This window comes from Acomys russatus, unplaced genomic scaffold (genome assembly GCF_903995435.1).
Source record: "Acomys russatus unplaced genomic scaffold, mAcoRus1.1, whole genome shotgun sequence".
Taxonomy (NCBI): domain Eukaryota; kingdom Metazoa; phylum Chordata; class Mammalia; order Rodentia; family Muridae; genus Acomys; species Acomys russatus.
Genome location: NW_026131852.1, coordinates 111,218 through 131,494, shown reverse-complemented (window position 1 = coordinate 131,494; position 20,277 = coordinate 111,218). Strand labels below are relative to the sequence as shown.

General features: G+C 37.8%; 1 gene segment (V, D, J or C); it reads right to left on the bottom strand.

Moving 5' to 3' along the window:
- Positions 1–8,132: 8,132 nt before the first annotated feature.
- LOC127186574 (immunoglobulin heavy variable 3-7-like) lies at positions 8,133–8,613 on the bottom strand. The segment is given in 2 exon segments: positions 8,133–8,467; positions 8,568–8,613. Coding segments are annotated over 2 exon segments (381 nt in total).
- Positions 8,614–20,277: the final 11,664 nt, after the last annotated feature.

The window sequence follows — 20,277 nt, the reverse complement described above, 5'->3', positions numbered from 1 at the left end:
CATACTTGCTGGGATGAGATATTATATGTCTGTAGAACAAATTCATTCTTGGCCTTACATAGGCTTGCGGTGAGGAAGAACTCTGCATGCTGTGGTGATAAATCAGGGAATAACCACTATCCATTGTTTATAAAATTTTATCCTTCATCATTCTTGCAATGTTCTCTCTGTCTGATCCATTAGAGATGTGTGTCTCCTCAGGATTGTGTGCTGGAGCATTTTAAACTGCTCTGTGGACTTTCTGAGGGTCATAGCAGCATAGAAGCAGAGTTAGGAATATCACAGTGACTGAGGTGTGTCTAATGGAATGTTCTTGGTCATAGTGTGCTCCATTCAAATCCATGTCAGTGAAATAATAACAAGGGGTCAACTTATGAATAGATCTTATTTTGTCATAGGATCTGTAATTTTCATACATGGACTGCCTCTGCCATTGTCTTAGTACCAAATGGATAGATTCTGGGTGCTATGTCTTGTTATAAAAATGATGCTGTGATGAATTTTATAATCCTCTTGCTTATGCTTGCATCATTTAACTATAGTGTGGACGATCTTATCCCCTACAGTAGAGATGTGACTGGATGTTAAAGTAAGCAGGAAGAAAAAGGGTTCTATGTAGGAAGAAGACACCAATATTCAAAGGAAATCCTCATACTCATCGTCCTCTAGCTCTCTAAGGGTGAGAGTTCCTATCCTTGTCAAAATGGGAGGTGTTTCCAGGTCACAGACCAGTGAAACTCTTTACAACATGTGTCTTCTATCTGAGCCCAGGGTTAAAGCTCAACATCAGTCATTGCAGAGAAGATGCACATCCTTGACAAGGCCATCATCCTACCATTATATCATATTCTTCAGCTTCGATGCATATCAGATGAGTATATGCCTCATGAAACATCTGCTCAGTCTCTGCTCCTCCATGTGAGACACTGACAGAGTTCTGAGGAAGAGACATGTCGTCTTCTAGATCTTTTATCATGTGTAGAAATTTAGTAAAATTATGAAGGAAAATCTGCTCTGTTCTTAAACATTCATTATGAAAATGTACAGTCAGTACTGGGAGAAAAACACCAATGCAAGGCACAATAAAATTGATCTGATGGTTGAATTTGACCTTCTTTATATTATCTCCAGTGATGCTGGGTCCAAACAAATATTCAGAGCATATAATAACTAGCAATGCATTTCTCGACCTGTTGCCCAAGATATTGTGATGATCCTAGGTCTTAATACTTCTATGTGTTTCTTGAATCCATTGCATGATAATCTATAGTTATCAGGGAAATCAAATATGACTACTAACTTCATTTACGTTGGGGTTTGCTCTCGTGCTGCTGTGCATTCAAATGATAAATATTGGCACCCTAGATTTGATTGCAGTCCAGAGTACACTCTCATGTACACTAAATGATGTGTAAACATTGCTTCCCATTATTTTCTTGTTGGCTAAATAAAGATGCTAACAAACAATTACTGTGGAGAATATAGATAGGCAGAGCCTCAGTTCTCAGGCTTGGGTTTCAAAGCAGGAACCATGAGGCCAGCAGGGAGAAGCCGAAGTGAGAGAAAAGTAAAAAGATGGAGAAAGACCTTAGCCTAATGGAGTACATCAAGCCAGGATGGAACTACTTACTGTTACGTGACTTGGGGAAGGCAGTTAGGCAGTGGCCAGACTAACTGTAAAAACTAGTAAAATAGTATCTGCATAGGTATTGTGCTAAAGCTGTTTTAATAAGTTAATAGGTCTTTTAGTCAATTAATGTTAAAACAGCCCTATAGAGTTCATTAAATCTTCCACATTAAGTGGTTCCACATTTAGTCAGTATGTGATCTTCATGCCCAGAGCAGTCACATTTGCCTGTGTAATTGTCTGCATTTTACTTAGTCAGAGTATATCCTGTATTTAAATTTGAACATCAGAACTGAAGACGGATTTCTTTAGATATTTGGCTACTTCAAAGATTAGTTGAAGCTATGCTTGTAGAGAGGTTTGCTTGGAAATATAAACAATATTTTGACACCAGTCAGACATGGAGTGTTTTTAACTCTTCATGCTCCTTCCATGCTACTTTTGTTGACCTAGAGCTCCCTGTGTTCCAAGTGACCAATGCTAGCCCTGAGCAGTTGCAGGGATGTTTGTACCTGAGATCAAAATTCACTTTCTTTAAGGGGTATCTGGTACAGTAGTATAGGCTTAGAGTTCCCAAAAACTACTCTATTTAAGCCACTTAAACATTTCAACCTCACTTCTAACCCACACACGAGAAAAAGGGGCAAAAGGTAGTAGGAAAAGGGAGTTGTCAACTTGCTTAAATGTAGTTCATTCTGGCAGTTCTGCTCTTCCCTGTCAGGATACCAGCAGTTCAGTCCTATAACTGTCACATAAATGAAGCATAGAGGCTTTGCTTGACAAAGTTTCAGAGCAGGTGTTGAGGCATTGCTTCACAAATTTTCAATGATCTCTAGCTTATCAGCACTACCCCAAAATATTGTGTTTGTTCCAGGTGTAATGCTGTTTAGAAATCTGCTATTTCTCCTTAAAGTGTTGGTTTTTTTCTCTTCATTTCTCAGCCCTAAGGAAATTGATACAGGGAACTCTTTTTTTCCCACAGAGAATGTTGAAAGAGGGCATTTGGCCAAGGGCTTGAGATGATGATGAATTTTTTTGCTTGGACTGTGAGCACTCATGCAGAAACAGCATGAAAGAAAGTTAAGACCTTGACATAGCCATACCTGGCTAGATACTGTTAGCTGTAAAAATGTTTCCTTAGAGTCTGCTTTGAGAGAAATGGAAGGCAGGCTTGAAACATCATACTTTACAGATATTTTACAACAGAGGACCCCTTGACAATTAGCATAGGCTGGCATAGCACACCTCTTGGTTTGGGACTAGAAGTAGGTCAAGTTTAATCTTAGGAGAGCATTTAGTTCAAGTTATGTTGGTATGACATTCTTGTAAACACATTGGCTTTAGTCCAGGGAAATTTATGATTAAACTTTCCTGTGTATTGTTTAAAAGATAATGAGAAGTTTATGCTGACTGTTTTTATTAATTAATTGATTTTTATTATATGATTTCTTGTTGGTTATAGAATTTTTTTTTCATTTCCTTGTCACTGTGTTGATTTTTGATTGCCATAGTGATTATAACAATGAAAAAAACATGATGTAGTATGTAACAAAAATATTGAACTACATTTCAATAAATACTGGGTTTGGCCCATGAAGTTAAGTTCTTAGCTAGTTAGACAGAAGGCAGGGCATATAAGTCACACACATGAAAAAGTAAGCTAGAGAGAGAGAGAGGCAGACAGAAAGAGACAGTGAGAGAGAGAAAGAGAGAGACAGAGACAGAGAGATAGTGAGACAGACAAACGAGGAACAGTAGGAAGAGAAATAGATGGGGAATAAGCAAACAAGGAGGTAGAAAGCTCAGTAATAACAAGCAATAGATATAGACAGATGATAGATAGATAAATAGATAATTAGATAGATACATAGATAGAGAGATAATACATAGATTATTAGACAGATAGAAATGTAGATAGATAGATAGATAGATAGATAGATAGATAGATAGATAGATAGACAGACTGACAGGAAGATAGTAAGCGAGCCAGGAGTTATTTGGTCAGGAAGACAGAAAGCAAGACAGAGACAGAGACAGAAAAGTTCTCTTGGGCATTAAGGCGTTCACTAAATATGCCTGAGTATTCAAGTATTTCTTTTTCCTCCATTCCACAACCTCTCCTCAAGAACTAGATCCTCTAGCTAGTTGTTCAATTAACGGTTGGTTTCCCTTAATCAGCCACTCACTGCCAGCTCAATTTTTCCTACTGTGGATCCACCTCTCTTTCCTTCTGTTTGCCATTCCTGGAACTAGCCTTAGAAAGTGGCAAATAACCAGTAGCAAATGGCAACATGAATCCATAGAGATACCATGATCCTTCAGAAAAAGCAAGGCTCCACTAATCTGGCACAAGTCAGTGGAAATGGCCAGAATCAGCCAGAGTACCATGAAAGGTTCTTGGCAATGTTTCTTTCTTCAAAGCAGGCTGTCCAAGACCAGTGAATACCAGCAAAGATAAGTAAAGACCTGTGAAGTGTTTTACTGCATAGCAAGGCTAAAGCACTCTCCCATTGTCTGTGAGGTTCTACTTGCATTTCTTCCAAACATTCTATAGCCTCTGGTGGGTCTACTCCAGCAAACCATCACCTCCTTTTAAACATGAAAGCTTCCAGCAAAACATCATATGCCCTATCACAAGATAGATTTCATCAAAGCATCACTGATGATGAGGTGTAAAGTAAGATCCTGAATATCAAGAGTAGTCCCATAAAATGCTGTCTTTGGCTGTGACAAGGCCATCATAACCATGGCTTTACTACATGAGAGAAGAAACATATCAGAACAAGAAAGGGAAATGGTTAGGAATGAGAAAGTGTCAGGACCAGTAAATGAGAGGGGCATCAGTAAGAGTGACATTTGGAGAAATAATCATTCAGAAGAGCATATGGTCTCATCTGTTTCTATTCACATTTAGCATTCTTTTTTAAAATGGGTTTTTCTTTCACTGTATTCTTTTTCTTTTTTCTGTTGTATGTGTTCTTTTGCTCATATATGAACTATTTGGTATGCTATCTGTAAATGTCACCATGTGAGAGGCTTTTACCTGATATTACCAAAGAATTTACGTGTATGTTTGTTATATTTGTTTCATATTAGTGGTACTTTCTTTCATCTTGCAAATATTTGAATGTAAATGTCTATAAATAACAAAAGCATCATAAGTCTTTCTAGGGGTAGGGCTGATTGCTGTTATTCTTTGGATTTTATCAGATTCCAACAACCATTAAACACAATGTGGCTTTACTTTTATTATGGAAGCAAAAACCTGTACAGGCCATGAGAAGTAAAGCAGAGAGTCATACATGTCTAGTCTTTTACTAATGTAAATAGGAACACCTTGGACCTTACATGGTGAACAAGAAGTTACCAAATAATGGCTGTGTGCAGTTAAATAATGGTTTTTCCGACATTTTCCACAAGAACTTTTTATGAAAGAACGAAGATATTAAACTTTATTGCTTTTTTTCAAGACACTGTTTCTCTGTGTAGCCCTGGATGTTCTAGACACCATCAAACTCACAGCAATCTGCCTTCCTTTACCTCCCGAAGGCTGGGTCCAACATGCCTGGCTTCATATTAAACATATTTTTTGAGAAACATATTTCATGAACTAAACCTGTCCTCACACAAATACTTGATCAATAAAAATGGCATTTTGCAGTAATAAAGGGAAAAGAAGAAATTATTTTCTCCTTTGCTGTGAGTGTAGTATTAGTGTGTGTGGGGGGGGGGATCTTGGATAGAGAGCTATCTAGGAAATGACTTTCCAGAATTCAAACATTACACTCAAGGCAAGTAATTATCAATAGGGGGACAGCATGGATCACAGATTCCTGCACTCTGAGACCTAGAGTTTACTCCTCAACAGGACCCCAATATGCCAGTTTCCCCAAAGTAGCACCTGATGGAGGAACAGAACGTGGTGAGACCTTCATTCATATAATATTTTTATTTAGGAGACAGATGCGCAGATTAACTAGGTTCTTTTACAGTTTTTAAGAGTCTATGACAAGAGCCAGAAGGAAGAGTATGGGAAATTTGGACTGCCGTTTTCTCAGCAAACTTCCCTAAGTCCCCACAAGAGCTACAGAATTGGCATCATCTGAGTTTGAGATAAGTGGCTCCTGCCTGTAGCTTCACAGGAGAGTGATATGAATCTTAGGAACTAACTGCGGTGATTTTGGTCAGAACTTGAGTCCTTCAAGGCAAGGGTTGTGACTTACATAGGACGTAGTCTTTTGGAGTTTGTATATAGGTAAATGAAAGGAAAAACCAAGTGTAGACATAGGAAAGGCTAGCTCTGCTCATCTCTGAACCTGGTCCTCAGGCTCTGCCCAAATAATTAATATTGTTATATTTTTTCTTTTTGATATCTTATGGAAATACTTTTGATTTTGTGATCTTTATCTAAGTTTCTCACTACTGAATGCATCACTGATAGTATCTAATGCAAGGATTAAAGAGCATTATAGGTGATGTGGTGGGTAGATTGTAAGAGCCAGAGTATGGAGATGAGTTCTATGAAGTGTTGCCCTTTGGATGAGACAAGGTCATAACAACAATCAGTGCTCAGAGGCTGTGATTCCTCCACATGAAAATGTAATGAAAATAGGCAGGACAGTGTTTGATGGTGAGAAAGGGTCAGCAGGAGTGGTAGGGAGAGAACAGAGAACAATGAAGATCATTCCAGTCATAGTTCTTTCTATGCACAAATAGAATCCTTAGAAATAAATTGTGAGATTTCTCCCACTCTTTCTGTTTCTTTATTTGGCTGAACATTCACTTTTCAGTACACATTGTACACCTTGAATATGTATCTGAATATTTCTTATTCATCTCACAGTGCACACCTTGACATGATAAATGAACATTTCCTTTGCAACACACATTGCATTCCTTGACATGATATCTGTATTTATCACCATGTGATAGGATCTCATCTGTTATCGCTACCAAAGTTACATGTATGTTATATTTATTTGTATTTTGTTTAAATGACCCCTGCTTTCACCTTACAGCAATTTTTAACATAAATGTCTATAATTAACAAAACTTGAACAAGTCCCTATTTGGAACATTCCCTCCCTGTAGCTCACAGATCACCCATTATACTACAAAACATTAACACAATGTTCTTTTACCAACTCTGTGATAAAAGTGAAACTGTCTTCAGGATACAATATATAGATAAAAGATACAAACATGTCCAGTTTTTTCCTAGTGTAAAAGAGGAGACTTCTGTCTGTTTCTGATAAACAAAGTGTTTCTCAAGACTGGAAGTGTACAGTTAATTAATGGCTTTCCTTATTTTCTATATGAATCATGGTTGAGGGTTGTAAATTTTAAACACATATTTTGTAAATAAATTGTTTTCCACCCAAATAATAGTTTAATATAAATGCCTGTTGTCTAGTGATAACATGGTAATGAAGGGAAAACATGAAATTATTTTCTCCTTTGTTGCGATTTTATGCTTAGTACTGAGGGGGTCTCTAAAATAGCGGACTACCAGGGGAATGCCTTTCAAGAAGCCAAAAATTCATTGCAGGCAGGTAATTATGTAAGGGTCCACGTGTCTCACAGAAACACGGACGCTGAATTCTAGAGCTTACTTCTCATCAAGAAAATCATGTTAGCCTCTCCAAAATAGCACAAGATAGTGGAAGAGGACAAGGTAAGTCCTTCATTCACAGAACATAATCATTTTGAATTAGCAGAAAGGTTCCTAGGTTAACCAGACATTTTGCCATATGTAAGAGTGTATGAAAAGAGATAGAAGAAATAATCAGGATAATTGGGACTGAGCATTTTCAACTACAACCTTCCCCAAGTACCCAATGTAGCCTGGGCCTCAGCTGAGCTTAAGCTAAGAGGCTCATTGTCTGTGTTTAGAACAAAGGTGATTGTTTTTTTTTCTAGATGAACAAAATCTAATACGATATATGATGAAGAACGTGATACATTATGTTGCTGAATCAGAAGAAAATACAATTGGGCCCATCTATACCTGCTGTGCACAGTTCTTATGGAAGGCAAATCTATCTCAAAGGTGTTAGAGTGTACAGATTTTAGAGTGTGTCCTCATGTACCTCCCCTAATCCGAATACCACTGCAGCTTTTCCCTGAATCTCGTGACGGAAATAGGTCACTAGCACTGTGAATTTTCTAAGAATGTGATTCTCGTGATGTTACCAGCTTCGTTTCTAAGTTTGAAATTATTTTTAGCGTTTAGTTCTTTTAGACTGAATATATATAATATTATACATTTTATATTATGATTATTATATATGTTGTATTATATATGTTTGTGGCAAAATGAGCACTCTGTTTTATCAGAGGTTACAGACTACAAACAGAGAATTTTCTACGAAATCATTAGATTTCTTGACTCCAGAAACAACAAGCAGTTTTTCTGCACCCAATTCTGCATTGCCCCTCTTTTCCATGGGTGCGCTGTGCCCCCTGCTGGTCCTGAGCACTACTACAAGGAGGTTTGTGTCTAGGTTCATACTGAAAGCCTGTCACTGTGCCTTGTACAGTAATAAATGGTGGAGTCTTCAGTTCTTAAGCTGTTCATTTGCAGGTAGAGACTGCTTTTGGAATCATCTCTTGAGGTGGTGAATCTTCCTTTTACAGACTCCGCATAGTGTTTTTCATAATTATTAGGTTTGTGTTTAATTACAGCAACCCATTCCAGTCCCTTCCCTGGAGCCTGGCGAACCCAGTTCATCCACCAGCTGCTGAAAGTGAATCCTGATGTGGCACAGGAGAGCTTTAGGGAACTTCCAGGCTTCACCAAGCCTCCTCCTGACTCCACCAGCTGCACTTCACCCTGGACTCCTGCAAACACAGAGAATTCTCTCAGTCAATTGTCACAAATACCCCCTGTAGCTATCACTAACATCCACTCACACACTTAGAATCTCTTCTAATAAATTACCATTTAAACGAACAAAAAGAAAAATCCAGCTCAATCTCAACTCCATGTTGGATGTTCCTGTTCAAGTTGATCAATGAATGTGAATCTGGAGGTATCTGCCTTCATTAGAGCTGTAACATCAGGATTGGTTTTTATGAGCAGAGAGGCACTTTATTTGCATATCTTGCTGCCATATCATGAGCTGAGGAATGTGACCCTTACAGAACAGAAGAAATGGTGCAGGTGTCTGTGATGAAATAGGATCAAGGTGGCATTTACAAAATTAAAGTATTGCTATTGTCCTGGGTGCTTAGCTCAGTTAGTAGAAAACATCTTTTTTCATTTCTGAGCCCTGTGTTCACCTCGAGCACTGTGTGGATAAAGAAGACGTGGAAGCAGAAGAATCATATGTATGAGTTTTCCTTTTGATACATAATCTTGTTTCTCAAAAATAAACAAGAAAGAGAAGAAAAAAAGAAGAAGAAAGCAAAAAGAATCACTACTTGGTGCGAATTTCAGTTATAAATCGTCATAGAATTTTACCATTTACATTAAATTATCTTTTATTATAATTAATAAAATAAATCCTTACTTTATTATTCTTTTTACATGTAAACTGTTCTGCTGTCTTAGGAGAAATTATCACAAAAATTCATAGGAAATAATGACAAGATACATAATTAGCATATGATAATTTAAAGCACATTAGGTATAGTTCAGTGTATCCCAAATACCTACATTCCACTGAATGAACAAAATGTGGCTTAGGACGTGGTTCAGCAGTATACTTGATCTATGCATCTCGAAGTCGGAGCCTTACAAAAATAAAATAACTTAATTACATAAAAAATACTATGTGTGATTGTTCTTTGATTAATTGTAAAAACACATTGAATACCTCTGTTTACCACTTTAATCATCCAGGAAGGGTCTCTCCTAACCGTCATGCAGGGTCAGGTCACCTCTTCTGTGTCTTCCCTAAGGTTCCTAGTAGACCCATTTCCCTCCATACCATATTATTCTGCCCCACAGATCTACACAGTTTTGTGCTTTTAGTGACATCTCATTCTTTTCTTTCTCACAAAAAAGACCCACTTGACCCTTTAGAGATGAGCCTTCCCTGTACCATCAGGTAAAAGAAGCTCATCCAAAGTAAAGAGATTAGATGTGGAGAGATACAAAAGAGTGTCAATTGGCCACAGTTTATGAAGACTTTTGTGGCAAGACTTGGCTAAGAGACAGAATGTGGCAGAGAGCTGGTGCCTTTCAAAACAGCAGAATTATATTAAAGACAGTGACACTGACCCAAATATACATGACATGCTTCATGTTCATTTACTGATTCTGGAGGATGGGGAAAAACATGAAGTTTTTGTGTGAGGAGATGTTTCTTCTATACTCCTGAAAAAGTAAAATTATTCAAAGTAAATCTTTAGTAGAAGATTGGACCAACAATAAAATCACAAAGTCGTGTAAAACAGGTTACTTTTAAAGATACTGGAACCAAAGTTAAGAATACTTACATTAGGAGATGATATAGAAGGATTATTCTGACTTAAAGTCTTCTTAGAACAAAGAAAATAAATTCTGATACTGTAAACCTAGCCAATGACTCAGGGTTCCTTAAGTCATAGGTCTAGGAGAAGACTATAACTGTCACTTTTCTAAATAGCATAAACTGTACCTGTACTCTAAATGCTTATCCTTATAGTCACTACTCACAGATAGTTGTAGTTATCACCACTCATGAAGGAAATGTCTCTTTGCAACATAAGTTAAACTGAAGGGAAAAAGGGAAACAATTTTAAAAAGAGTATGTGTCAACTAAGAGCAGTTTGCAGGGAAGAAAGGGACAAGGAAATGATGTAATCATATTATATTATAATCCAAAAAAAAAAAAAACCCAATCACAAAGGAAACCAAACATTTTATTTGTTTCATTTATAAGATAGACATAAAATAGTAAAAACTGCCTGCCACAAAGCTCATTAGACAGAGTGATTTCTCAGAATGCACAAAACAAAGATTCTTGTCCCCAGAATCTATAAATTCCCTTTCTGATGGTGCATTCCTGTGATCCCAGAACCGAGGAGGTAATTCAGGAGAATCAGAAATCAGGATAATCCTTGTTACTTCAAGACTGAGGAAATCCTAGCACTCATGTTGCTGTTTCCCCACAAATATAATACAACACATAACCCTAGAGATGCTTATGCAGGAAATATTACAGGACGAGAAAAGTTCCACACACAGGAAGCCCGTCTTCATCCTCCCTCTGCACCTGCTACACAGGCTGTCTTCTCAGTGTGTGCTCTACAGCACCTGACAGATGGAGCCTTATTCAAATAGCATGTGGGAAGCCATCACACTGCATTCATTAGGATGCTTTCTTTGGATTTTTTTGTTATGCCAGCTCTCTGCTTTTCTTTCTTCTGCTCAGGTCTTATTGTGTGTAATTATGTGTATGGTTTACAGTAATTTGAAATATTAAAAAATATATTAAATTCAAGGTACATGACAGTTGTCTTGCATTGCATTTCACACACCTGGATGTGAGCTGCTCCTCTCTCTCAAGTGTAATTAATTAAAGTCCCAGATACTCTGAGCTGAGTGGATCCAAGCTCATATATTGTTCATGTTAGGAAATTTGTTAGAGGGACATAAAATCCAACATAAATGGATCATGATATACACCCATCCATATTTAAGTGAGATTTATTCAGCATTAAAAATGATGAAATAATGTTGATTGGAAGCAAATCTGTAATTATGGATTTTCCAGTTAGTAATGACCACATGCTGGTAAATAACAGTATACTAACTAGGGAATAACTGGCTTTATTCAATTTGAATAGCATAAATGTGCCCACTGAATCCATATCAATCAATATATTTATTGGTGTTCTAGCTACAGCATCAGTCACAAAAAGAAAGTGAAATAATACAGATTGGCAAATGAAAAACAATTTGCCACTGCAGATTTCATGAATGCATATATAATATTTAGGGTCACAAAAAGTTACAACTAATGAATCAATTAAGAAAGATGTTGGTATGCACTATAGCCTTATAGCTTTATTTTGATAAAACAATACTAATTATACTCAAATAAATCAAGAAGAAATCCTAATTTCCATTATTACAAAATTAAATAAAAATTGAGAATTAAGTGGTAAAATATGTGTACAATGAAACTATAAATGACTAATAAAAATACTAAAATGATCATAACTGGAAAGAAATACATTGTTCAGATGTCTAGAAAAATAAATATTAAAATGTCTGTATCACCCTTAGATGATACATCAAAACAGCAGTGTAGATTTTGTCAATTTAGAAAAACTAGAGATGTCTAAATAGAAAATCAGCTTAGAAAAATCTCAGTACCTTGAGAAATTTAATTGTGCATTTAACTGATTATCAGTTGATGTGATAGGGCCATAGACCAAAGAAGTATACACCTATCAAGGGTATGCAGAAAGACATCCACAGGGTAATGAGGAAATTTCTAAACACACATCATAAGAGACATGACCTCTACCAAGATGTCATTTCAAATTTTATAGGATATCACCTTAAAGACTGATGGAAAGAAATGCTGGTGAGGTAGTGGATGATATGTAATCATCCTGTTTTGCTTGTAGGAATATAAACTGGTGAAAATCCTAATGGAGACAGAATGGAAGACTGCAAAATGTGTACAACAGAATTAATATGGAAACTTTCTCCCTATTATGTGCATATGACAGGCATGAAAAATCTGTTGTGTGAACACCCACTCTTACATTGTTGAGAGTAACAGTGACTTGGACAGCCATGTCACAGAGTATGCATGAACTACATAATGTATGAAGCATATGTTAATTCCAAGATATAACAGAACCAAAAGACATTCTATTCTGTCCTTGATAGCATGCCTGAACCAGAAAGATAAGATGCTTGTTAATGAGGTGAGACATGGGAGGAGTAATACCTGTGGTAGGAATTTGCTAGGCAGAAAGACATTGAAGAGCTCCAGTGTGAAAATGATAATGCCCACTGTAGATGAAAATGCAGTGTAGGCTGAAAATTATTATGTGAACAGATTTTAACTGTGCTCAACAATTAGGTCTATGTATTATATGAATCACATTTGATTCACTCCTGTGGGCTACATTTAATTAAAAAGTGTGTAAACAATCAAATTAGCACAAAACCACAAAGAATCTTGGATGAGGTGACCTCTGTTCCTTCCCATAACCCATGGTTCATAGTTTGGCTCTACCTCTTGATCAGGTAACTGAATCAGACCTGTAAGGAGGATCCAAGGAAATATGCCAAACCTACACATGGCTTATCATTTTGTGTTTTAACATGGACACACTTGTCAATACCAACCAGGAATTTACTCAACAATGGACATATGTTGATGAGATAAGTGCTTTTTTCCACCAAAATAACCACGATATTATACACCTTTTATTAATTAATTATTTTTTTTCACTTTTTATACCAGTCATACTCTCCTCCTTCCTCTCCTCCAAACCCTTCCTCCTCTCACCTAACCCCACCCTAATTTAGAAAAGGGGACACTTTGCAGCCTTACTCTATTGTTCTTTTTTCAACTGAAATTCCTCTGCTTTATTCTCAGAAGCTACAAAATCAATTCATGGGAAACTGTGACAAAACCAACTCAAATATGATACTTGTGGGGACTTCATATTAGGCTCAGTTCTACGTGCATGCACATATGAAATTGAATCATGTAACATGTGTCAGAAGTGGTCAAGTCGCAGAGTAAATGGAAATAATTTACATGTTAGTAGATAGAGGGATGTCTCATAGATGATGGCAAAATTGCCTGCTCTTTTATTATCATCTTATGAAATTAGTACTACCTAAGAGAAGGAAACGGCTATGTTGTAAAAGTAGAAGCAAACACAAGGTCAAAAATACATAGCCATGACTGGTGTCACATGCTTTGAATCCCAGCATTCAGTGAAGCAGAAGCAGTTCTGTCTCTGTGAGTTTAAGACCAGCTGGGCCTACAGAGGGAGTTCCAGGACAGCCAGAACTACAAGGAGAGACCCTGTCTCAAAACAGACAAAACATTGTTATTCTTAATTTACCTTCAGGAAGAGATGGCTCAGGTTATAAAAGTACTGGTTGCTCTTCCAGAGAACTTGGGTTCAATTCCCAGCACTCACAGACAGCTCACAATTGCCAAGACCTCCAGTCCCAGGGAATCCAACCCATGGTGTACAGACACACATGTAGACAGAAGACTCATTCACATAAAACATAAAGGGTGAGAGTACTTTTAAAAATAGAAAATTTTCTTCAGAAGTCTTAATATTGTTCAAGCATAAAGAAATAATATTCTGCCAGGAAGTGGTGGCACATGATCTTAATCCCAGGATTTAGGAAACAGAGGAAGGCAGGTCTCTAAGTATGAGGACAGAATGGACAATAAATTTAGTTTCAGAACAGACAAACCTACACAAACTGTCTCAAAAAAGAGAAACAAACAAACCAACACAAATGAATAAATGATCTAAGTGACCATGAAAATAGAAACACATCTATAATTAATTACTCCTATATTTTGAGATTAAGAACCATAAGCAATTTGCAGTGTGGGCTTGCCAATTTATAGTATTCAATTTAGGCCAACATGTTTTTCTTGCTAAAAGTCAACTTTCCCTTCTTTCCACCTACTCTAGAACCTGAAGCTCTAGGAGAAAGTGCCTCAGAAGTAGAAGGAGATTCTCATTCTATGGAACCAATTATTTCCAGCCTTCTATTCCTCTTGGTTGTGTCTGCCTCATTTTATTTAGTTCCATATATATTGTTAAGTTGATTGTATGAGATGTTTCCCATCTATTTATGAGTGCACTTAGTGCTATGAACTTTGTCATAGCACTGCCTTCATTGTGCTTCATAAGTTGGGACCTTCATTTTCATTGAATTTTATGAGGAAGTCCCTAATTTCTTTCTTTACTTCTTCTCTGACCGAGTTATCATTGAATAGAAAGTTGTTCAGTTTCCAAGTGTGTGTAGGCTTTTTGTTATTTCAGTTTTAGTTGAGGTCCAGCTTTATTCCATGGTGGTTTGATAGGATGCATGGTATTATTTCAATTTTCTTCTGTCTGAGGCTTGCTTTGGTCAATTTTGGAGAAGGTTCCATGAGGTGCTAAGAAGAAGGTATAATCCTTTTTGTTTTGGTGAAACATTTTGAATTATCTGTTAGCTCCATTTGATTCATGACATCTGTTAGTGTCTTTATTTCTTGATGTAGCTTCTGTATTGTTGACCTGTTATTGGTAGGTGTGTTGAAGTCTCCCACTATTAATGTGTGAGAACCAGTGTGTGATTTAAGCTTTATTAATGTTTGTTTTACAAATATGGGTGCCTTTCTATTTGGGGTATAGATGTTCAGAATTGTTATGTCATCTTGGCTGACTTTTTTTTTTTTTTTGATGAGTATGAAGTGCCCTTCCTCATCTCTTTTGATTAAATCTGGTTGAAGTTTTTGTTGTTGTTGTTGTTGTTCAATATTAGAATGGCTGCTCTGGCTTGCTTCTACAGTCCATTGGCTTGGAAAACCATCTAGCCCTTTACTCTCAGTTAAGGTCTATCTTTGTGGCTGAAATGTGTTTATTGTATGCAGCGGAATGTTGGGTCCTGTTTATATATCCATTCTGTTAGTCTTTGGAGAATTGTGACCACTGATGTTGAAGGAGATTAATGACCAGTGACTGCCAGTTCCTTTTTTTTTATATTGGTTGTCATACTGTGTGTTTGTGTTGCTATACTTTTTTTTGCTAAAGTGTAGTATTTACCTTGTTTTTGTATGTTTAGTCAGTCTCCTTTGGTTGGAATTTTCCTTCTAGTGTCTTCTGAAGGGCTAGATTTGTGGATAGGTTCTCTTTTAATTTGTTCTTGTAATGAAATATCTTGCTTTCTCCATCTAGAGTTATTGAAAGTTTTGCTTGATATAGTAGTCTGAACTGGTTTCTGTGGTCTTATAAGGTTTGTAAGACATCTGCACAGGCGCTTCTGGATTTTATAGTCTCTGATGAAAATTCAGCTTTGATTTTAATAGGTTTGCCATTATATGTTAATTGGCCTTTTTTCCCCTTTCTGCTTTTAAATATTTTTTTTTTTTTGTTTTTCACATTGTTTTGATTGTTCTATGGGTGTCAGGATTTTCTTTTCTGCTCTACTCTATTTGGTGTTCTATGTGCCTTTTATATGTTTATAGGCATCTCTTTCTTTAAATTGGGTAAATTGTATTCTATGAGTTTTTTGAAAATATTTTATGGGCCTTCAAGCCAGGCATCTTCTCATTCCTCAATTCCTATTTTTTTTAGTTTTTCATTTTTTCTTGCTGTCCTTGATTTCTTGGATGTTTTGTTTCAGATAATTTTTTTTTACATTTATCATTTTCTTTGATGGTTGCATCAAATTCGTAAATTGTATCTTCCACACCTAAGACTCTTTCCTCCATCTCTTATATTCTGTTGGAGATACTTATCTCTGCAATTCCTGTTTTCTTCTCTAAGTTCTCTCTTTGTAGGCTTTCATCAATTTGTGCTTTTATTATTGTTTCCATTTCACCTTCAAATCTTGAACCATTTTCTTGATTTTCTTCATCTAATTGTTTGAATATTCCTGAAAATATCCCAGTGATTTCTTCATTTCCTCTCCATCAGCCTCTGTCATGGCCTCTCTAAGGGCCTCAATCAGTTTAGCTGTATCTTCTTTTATTTGTTTGTATATTTTGTTTCCTCTGTTATGATCTTCATTAGGAAGGATTTGAGGTCATTCTCTTCTGTTTCAGTTGTGTTAGAATTTCCAGGGCTGATTGTGTTGGGATAACTGGGTTCTGGGAAGCAATATTATTTTGACTTTTATAGTTTGTGTTTTTATGCTGGCCTTTAGCTATCTTTATGTCTCTGGCATTGGCTGGTAATTTATGGTATACTTCAATGGCCACAGAGTAGGTCTTAGGTGAGTGACTATCTATTGAGAGAATCAGGGAACTCTTCAGGTAGATCATGCAAGTGACCTGAGATGAGACCTGGGTACTTTCCATTGACCATCTGGGTAACCTGAGGCCAGATCTACCTGTGTTCCCCACTGTGGTATCTCATCTAGCAGGGAGGCCCAGACACTGATGTTTTGTAGCCTAAACTTCTTTCTGATACAGAGTGCAGATTCTGTGTGCCCTAGCAGGCATGCAGCTAGTCCTTGGAGCTTGCGCTGTGCCTGTGTGGGTCTGGAAACTTTATTTGGATTGCCCAGGTGACCAGAGGTCAGATCCCCTTGTGTTCCAGTCTGTGTGGTCTCCTTTCAGCTAGAAGACCCAGAGTGTGGTGTTTTTGTAACCCAAAATTCCATCTGAGACATGGAGTTCAGATGGTACGTGCCCTGCCTGACTTACTATTAACTCGAGACTTCATCTGTGCCTGCAAAGAGGTAGGAACTTTTCTGTAGATTATTTAGGTGGCCCAAGGCCAGACCTACCCATGATTCAAATAGTGTTGACCACTCGCCTGTGTATCACCACAACTTGTGTTTTGTATTCACAGTTTCATCCTTAGGTGGTTGCTGTGCTCTCACTGCTGTCCTGATGATCAGACATGGTATGTGTTCAGCATTGTCATCTTGGATCCTCTTTCTGACCACAGATTGTTAATTCCTGTTATTTTGTTGGTGATAGTTGGTGTGTGTGTGTGTGTGTGTGTGTGTTTCCATTATTTCAGTTTGCTGGTGTGAAATTATTTATTTCCTGTGTTTTCTTAGGTGTAGTTGACCTTCTTTACTCAGAATTTCCTTTTATTAACTTCTGTTAGGCATTATTTGTGGACAAGTATTGTTTAAATTTTATTTTGTCATGGAAAATCTTCTTTTCTCAATCTATGATAACTTAAATTTTTGCTGAGGATAGTAGGCTGGCATCTCTGTAGTAGATGCAAACATATTTTTGTTTTGATCCCAAGTGTGCACCTTTTGCAGGGGTTTGGTCTTTGACAGCTAAAACATCCTAGTATGGACTCTGAAAGGCTGGGCCTTTGGTCTTAGGCATTGTCTCTTATTGTTTGGATGCTCATCACTCCACTTTAAGATGTTTCTAGAGAGAACTGATTCAGAGAATGCATCAAGGTTCCAGGATCTAGCTGCTGCTCCTGGTCCAGGCTACTGTGGTTATAGTCACATTTGATAAATTTCTGGTTTTCTGTTTAATGGAACCACTGGAATATTTCTGACTATGAAGAGTGTAATCGCTCCCAGGAACTGAGTCGAAGAAGGTCTACTTCTCCTGTTCCTATTAACCCCTCTTCTCCCCTATCCAGGATGTGTGTTGCAAGAGAGGTATAAGATTAAAGAACCTGAAATAAAGTAGGTTTGAAGTAGTTCAAAGCCTACAGGTATGGTCTGGCATCTATGGTCTGTTTGACTTTGTAAGACATTTGTCCAGAGTCTCTGTTGAGAAGTAGGCATTATTTTAATATGTCTGCCTTTATATGTTATTACATCAAGAGAGCTAATAACATATAAAGGCAGACTTATTAAAAAGTATATATATATATATATATCACAGCCACCTCTCTTCTCTTGGTCCCTCCCTCCCAACCTCTTCCTCCATCCCTAGTTCTTGTCTTGAAAAAAGAGAGGCCACCCCACTCGGCCACCCCACTCAGCCACCCCAGCACATCAAGTTGCATCAAGACCAAGTTTGTCATCATCTACTGACGATAGGCAAGACAATCTGCTTAGGGTGAAGTGATATAAATCAGGCTGTATAGTTCATGTCATAGATATCACATGCTCAACTTACTAGGGGACCCACATAAAGATCTAACTACCCATAGATTTTCATAGTTGTGCTTCTAATATGTTGGAATATCCAGACCTTGTTGTTGTAGGATATTTGGTCTCTAATGGTGCCATATTGCACTGGATGTTGTTAATTTTGTTCATGTTCTGGCCTCTAGTCCTCTGTGTTTGGGGTTATTATAGCTTTAGATGCCACTTTCTGAGTTCAGTTTGTTGAATGAATGTGTATTGGATTTTTTTTTTCATTTGCTTTCTGTTTCCTCTTTGTTCTTATTGTATGAGTGGTCTGTGTTCTGGTGAACAGAACATCTTCAGGTCCAATATGGTTTCTCTACTGGTGTTTTGGCACTCTGAGTGATCTTTGTGTTTTGGGTACCAAAGTTGCCTCTGGGATCTGGGATTATGTGAACTTGCATGGCCTCTGGGGTTCTGGATACCATTGTAGCCACTGTGGTTCTGGATACCATTGTAGCCTCTGGGATTCTGGTTTTGTATCTGGAGTTACTACTTCTGACATGGCCTATATCAGGGCAGAATGGTTTTCTGCTAGAGTTTTAGGTAGGGCTTGGAAAGTGGATGATACTTTTGGGAAATGCTGGCAAGATTTAAGGGGTCACTGTGGGCTGTGGACATTGTCTTACCTGCAGTTTCTAGTGTGGTTTCCTTTATAGCAGTAGCATTTCATCCAAGGTCTGGGCCAGTAGTTTTATTATTATTTTTAACTATGCTGAAGTAGAATTCCTGTGTTTGGTGTGCAGTGCATGCCCCCTGCTTGTCCAGAGCTCCTATGCAAGGAGGTTTGTGCCTGGGCTCACACTGAAGTCCCATCACTGTGTCTCCTGCACAGTAATACATAGCTGTGTCCTCAGTGGTCACTGAGTTCAACTGAAGGAAGAACTGGTTCTTGCTTGTTTCTCTAGTGATGGAGATTGGGCTCTTGAGGGATGGGTTGTAGACAGTTTCCCCACTGTAAGTTATATACCCCATCAACTCCAGGTTTTTCCTTGTGGAATGCCGGATCCAAATCCAGTAGTAACCACTGGTAATGGAGTAACCAGTGACAGAGCAGGTAAGGAAGAGTGACTGTGAGGGCTTCACCAGGGCAGGTCCTGACTCCTGAAGCTGTACTTCAGACAAAGTACCTTCAGATAAGAAGAGTAAATTCTATCAATCATGTGTTGGTACAACCCTTCATAGACACATGTATGAAGTAGTAACACTCACCAGGAAAGACTGTCACAAGGTAAAGAAGACCCAATACTCTCATCTTCTAGGCTACACTATCTTTTCCTCAGAGGTCAGCACTGGTGAGAGATGTGAGCTCCCACAGCCCAGGAGAGGATTTAAGTTAGAGCCAGAAGATGCATTTGCATGTGATGAGCCATCATTGCCTTCATAATTTTTGAGGGTGGATATTGACTCTGTTTGGTTATTACAATGTGACATCACTGTCTTTTGCTTCCTGCATATGTGAGTCTGGAATAAGAGAGCATTGGGGACCTTAGGGAAAAGGAAGTACATCTTTGCATGATGTCACCTTGATTTCCTAGTATGATCTCCCAAACTGCATTCTCCCACTCCTGTATTTTTAAGGTCTCAGATGAGTGAGAAACTTCTTTTTACAAAGGGGTTTCTGAATTCTGTCTTTCTGATTAGTAAGCTCTTACTGCTTCTGATTTTCTTCCCTCCCTCTCACCCATATGACATGTTTCTATCTTTCCAAAAACTTGGTAGACTGTCACATTGTTGTTGCACAGGGTCCATAACTGCCTCTTGCTTCATCCATTCTCTGGAATATGGAGGAAGTGCATACTAGAGGGACCAGCTATGACCACAGCATCACATCACATCTCATTCAAGGACTCTATATATTCTTCACATAGTGGCCTAGCTCGCAGCCCGCCCAAGG